Source organism: Canis lupus, chromosome 2 (genome assembly GCF_011100685.1).
Source record: "Canis lupus familiaris isolate Mischka breed German Shepherd chromosome 2, alternate assembly UU_Cfam_GSD_1.0, whole genome shotgun sequence".
NCBI classification, from domain to species: Eukaryota; Metazoa; Chordata; class Mammalia; order Carnivora; family Canidae; genus Canis; species Canis lupus.
In genome coordinates, this window is record NC_049223.1 from 19,593,089 (window position 1) to 19,598,587 (window position 5,499).

The 5,499-nt window shown below is 39.8% G+C and overlaps 1 protein-coding gene across 1 annotated transcript; it reads right to left on the reverse strand.

Moving 5' to 3' along the window:
• Positions 1-2,542: 2,542 nt before the first annotated feature.
• Positions 2,543-3,319, reverse strand: LOC111094520 (thymosin beta-4, Y-chromosomal-like). Its single transcript, XM_038530011.1, has one exon. It carries the CDS (start codon positions 2,996-2,998, stop codon positions 2,864-2,866), a length of 135 nt encoding a protein of 44 aa, XP_038385939.1. The 5' UTR covers positions 2,999-3,319; the 3' UTR covers positions 2,543-2,863.
• Positions 3,320-5,499: the final 2,180 nt, after the last annotated feature.

The window sequence follows — 5,499 nt, forward strand, 5'->3', positions numbered from 1 at the left end:
CACCTCCCCCCAGATTTTGTACCCCCTTCACATAATGTTCTGTAAACCAAATGGAGTCATGTGACTGTGGTGGTTTGTATTGCAGCAATAAGATGAAACTGAACTACATATCCCAGCATCCTCTTCCTGTACCTTTCCGAATTTGTGGTGCAAAAGAGAAATTCATGTTAAATTTGGAAGGTGGAAAGTAGCAGTTACCTCATTCTGTGGGTTCGCATGCTGGAAGGCAGTCTGAGAGCTGTGGCCAATTCCAGCTTGTCCTCCCCCTCTCTCTGAACATGTAGTCACCCCCACATGATCCAGCAGACGCAGAGGCAACAGCCTTCCTCTGAATGTGGAAGTGGACCTCTCCAGGAGCCTCCCTCATGGCCCCACCCCAGAATCTGGACCAGCCTGGCTTCCTAGATTCCTTGGCAAACTCCCATCTTGCACCAGTGCTTCAGAGTAGATGCACACCAGCAACCAGATTCTGCACATTTGTGTCCAGCCTTATTCTTAAAATAACTATCTTATCCTATGATACTCATAGGAGCTTGGCTTCCTTGATTGAATCTTGACACATAGGCTTATAGATATCAGTATAAAATGTGAAACTTCTGGCATTCCTTTGGAAAATAAAATTTCCCAACGCATCGTAAGCTTTTAGATACAGCAAAACCTGATTGACTCTGGAAATAATGCTACTTCATTCATTTGACATTGACGTAATTGAACCAAAAGGGGTAACTTTGTGAAAGAAGGGCATGCTATGTAAATGTATAGTAAAACAGGAACTTAGAGGGAATAGTCTCTTAACTGAGAGGAAAAATTATTTTCTCCACTTACACTGTTCATAATATATAGAAAAATCTTTAGTATGAAAAAAAGGATAATTTCATCTTAACGTTACTTATTTAGATAACTTACAAGTACTTAAAAGTGAAAGAACGTCACTTAAAATACGTTCTCTAAATCTGTTAGTCTCTCCCATATTTGAATTAACGAATATATTATATATTCTACTTTGTACAAAGGAGAAAATAAGAAAAAAGTATTCTGGCCGTTGGGTAAATTAGTATCCTGCCAAGGCTCTGTTATGCTTTTTCTGACTCGAATTATACATTTATAATATTGGGATATATCCTTTGTTCTATAATAAGAGCAAAATGTTTCAAGAGAAATACAAATTGTGGTGTGGAACAGAAATCAAACTTATCTAAGTTCTAAATAGTTCTAACAGTTATTTTTAGGCCTCATTTAGATAGCATTGGTTATGTTTTACATGTTTAAGGAGTGTTATTCTAATTTTCAAATAATTATTTGGCTCTTGTCAAAATAAATCCATGTGGTTCCATGGTCATAAATTTGTTCTAAATCCTTTGGTCTCAAATTTCTTAGTTTGAATTTGGCAAATTTTATAGACTTAACCATAATTCTATATTTATACCCTATAAGGCTCTAAATTTCTACCCTAATATTAGCAGACTTCCACTGACCCTGTTTCACCTGTAACAAAATGAAGTGACCCAATGTTTCCCCTTCACCTTAGAAAGAAGGAAAACATTTACAGGAATACATCGGTGTTTTACCATGTGTCCCAAGCCATCTGCAAGTCATATAAAAGCCTTATGTTCGCTGCATGGTTCTTTTTATTTTAGAAGATCTAAACAAACTGTAAAGTAATATTTTAAGTCTGGAATTAAAGCAGATATATAGGGAGTGCTATCTGATTCAACTACCCGGTGAGGTAGGTATAAATCTTCTCAAGTTTTATTTAATAACAGGAACATTTCTTACCCTTAGTTGTAAGTGCTTATGGTGTTCCCAGAAAATAATAAGTTATTGACTGAAAGGTAGTGCTGAGTGAGGTTCAGGCCAGAGAAGGGTGTCTAACTGGATTGTCAGGACAGAGAACTGAGGACACGAAGCATCAGCTGGGAGCAGGAGTGGAAGCTAAGAGATAGGAGAGCCAGGAAGGTCTAAAGTAGGTATTGTCTGATGATAGTAGAAAAATAGGATGGAGGGACACCTGGGTGGCTCAGTGCTTGAGCACCTGCCTTAGGCCTAGGGCGTGTTCCTGGAGTCCTGGGATTGAGTCCTGCAGGCTCCCTGCAAGGAACTGGCTTCTCTTCTCTCTGCCTGTATCTCTGCCCGCCCCCCCCCCCCCCCCCCCGCCCTCTCTCTCACATAAGTAAATAAAATCTTTAAAAAAAAAATAGGATGGAAAAGGCTGGAAGGCTCCCAGGCAGGGAGCTGTGCCTGATGCTGAACTTTTATACCCTGTCACGAACAGTATTTGTGTGAGAGGGATGGACCTATTTGAAAGCATAACTGGGGAAGTTCCTCGGTAGCTCAGTGGTTGAACATCTGCCTTTGGCTCAGGTCATGATCCTGAGTCCTGGGATCAAGTCCCACATTGGGCTCCCTGCAGGGAGTCTGCTTCTCCTTCTGCCTATGTCTCTGCCTATCTCTATGTCTCTCATGAATAAATAAATGAAATCTCCAAAAAAATAAAAATAAAACTTTTTATTTGCATATTTTAAAAAATTGAGCCTTCCAGTAATTAAAATCATTTGAACAAAAAAAATGGCACTCTCACTACACTGCATTTTACAGCCTGCAGGACACCTGCGACAAGCTTGGTTTTAACTCTGGAGTTCAGGGTCATCCCACCCAGCTTCTTCCTTCACCAACATGCAAGTTCTTTTCCTTCCCTGCTCCCGAGACAGGCAGACATGAGAGGCAGGTGTGGTGGTCCCTGTCAGTAGTTCTCAATTCTTTGATCCAACCTCTTTGCCTCTTCCAAAGTTAAACAGCTAAACAAAGTAAAATAAGAAGGCGACGCTTGTGGAATGGACAGTGCACATTGGCAGCACACACTGCATTATGATTTGCCTGCTTGCTTCTCCTGTTCAGTTGTCTCTCTTGAAAGCAGTGAATTTTTCTCTTGTGTTTCTGTCTCCTTTAATTTTGACTTATTGAACTTCTTAATCTCAGACATGCCCGGTTTGTCAGACATGGTTGCAGAGGAAGCGAGGGGAGCGAGGCATTGGAGTGAGTGAGGTCTGGTCTACCCAGTGGCCACCATCGATCACCTCTGACAAAGTTTTTATTTAGTTTTTCTTATCTTCAATCCTTTGAAAGAACTATTGAGCACTATTATTCCAATTTTGGGTATGAAACATACTAAGCATGAACTTGACCTTTCTATCATGGTTTTTAACTTTGTCTTATGGATTTTCTGGCCCCCCAGCTCAAGAGTGTGAGATAGAGAATTCTCTGCCCTTGCTTTGGAATCAGACCTCACAATGGCCTCAAATCTGTTTCCAGTCCCTCAGCCTGGTGATTCTGATATGCAGAGCCCTGGCTAGGGATCCTAGAAGGCCAGCCGAAGTATATTATAGCCTATGTAAAGTTAACTCTACAATTCTGCTTCATGATGCAATTTAGCTGTATTTTGAAAAACAGAATTACTTCTCAAGACAAATAGGAATAAGCACCCATCAGGGTTTAACTGACATGCTTATCACAGAATGATGACGTGTGTTCCTTGTGTGCCTCCTGAGTCTTATGTTGAGAGCGTGGTGCTATAAAGGTGCTGACATTCATCTGGCATCAATAATACAAAGGATGGGGAAGAAAAGGGAGAGAGGAGTTGTCAGGATAATAAGAAAGAAGAACTCAAAGGGAGACTGAACCCATCAAAGACAACGGGAAAACCAGGAGGAAGTACATTCTCTCTGTTCAGAAAAGCAATATTTGTATTAAAGATCTGGTCTCAGTTCAGTAATTTTTCAACTTTGACAACCAAAGTGGGTAATTAAGGCCCAAAGTTGGAAAACACACACTCAGTTGTCATTAACCAGTTTTTGCCTGAATTATCTAGACCTTTACTTTACTTTTCCACTCAATCTTGTATGGTATGTCCCGGGAGAGAAATAGCAAGAGAGAAAAATCAACTATTCCACGGGGACTTCTTGTCTAGTTAGTGAGAAGACAATGGCAAAATGAGGGGGAGAACAAGAAGGATTTAGTGCATCAAACTTGTGCCATGAAAACAAACACACACACACACACACACACACACACACATCATTTAATTCTTAGCAGAGAAATTTTTGGGAATTGACTTGTAGGTATTTTTTTACTGGGATACCAGTCAGGAATAAAAATGATACTGAATTTCCCTAAAAAGTACATACATAGAGAAACTAAAGTTGAGCAAAGACTGAAAACATAGAACAAATAGTTTCTCAATGAGATTTGGGGCTAACTAACTTCCTAGACTAAGTGTGCCTGCACATTAACACTGCAGCAAGGGGAACCCAGAACTTGTCTGAGCTCAATGTGAGGGAAAGGTGAGGAAGAAAGATGAAATACCCAGCCTGTGGTTAATGACAGCTCTGTGTGCCATAAAGTCTTGTTTTTGTAAAATTTTTACGACCATAAAGAAAATATTTGCAAACAAAAAAGAAGAGCAAGGAAATCTCATCATCCATGATCTAAATATCGAAAGTTATGCATTTTTAACTTTGGTAAATTGGAGGATTTCCTTGCCCCAATAAGGACCCTAAAAAAGCTACAAATATCACCTGAGAGCAAACGGATGGGCGGAAGCAGAATCGAGGGACAGGTTGATGCAGTTGAAAGACCTGTAAGTATTTGTAACTTCTATTGATACACAGCAGCTGTATTTGATAGACATGGGCACACTTAACATAATAAAACAACAATAACCACAGTGCGTACATACAAAATTGTCTGTTTATTCTTTGTTGAGATTTTCTTTGTGCATAACATTTTCACTGACTTTATTTGAGCCTGTGAGAAGAATCAAATCATGCTTATTAAAAAATATGTGTATTTCTGGAGGGATATGCATTCCTATAACCTTCATTATGATGCTCTTAATTAACCAATATGCCTCATAATAAAGTATCTAGCTGTCACTAAAATCAACACTTTTCAGTTATTAATAGATTAAGGAAAGAATGTTAATTTCTTCAAGCTCCATTTCATTTGGTCTCATTACTTCAGGAGCCAGATGGTTACAGGGCTGGACCTGTCAACAGTTACTGTGAGGAAGAATACATTCAGAAACACCAAACTGAAGTATGAATAACAGCTGAAAAATGAATTTTGAGATAGCTGTGCACAATGCAGAAGGCAGGGCAGAAAGTTATTCTGCTGAGAAATAGAGAAAATTATGAATCAGGCATATTTTAATTGATGGGTTTTTTTCTTCCCTCCCCGCCAACACCCTCTCCTGTTCTCCCCCACCCCATTAAGTTGTCCCCTCCCCCCAAATAACAGCCCCGGGCTCCAGCTGTGCTGTGTGGAGCAGTCCTCCATTTTTCAGGTGTCTGATGGTTTCTCTTGTCCCTCATGCTGCTGGGATTTGACAGTTCTCCTACACTGTTGGTTGATTGATGATGTCAACTTGGAAGAGACAGTTCCACCAGCAGCCAATTTTTTCAAGATGTTTTCTTCTTTGATTTTAAAAATTCTTTCTGAGTGCTT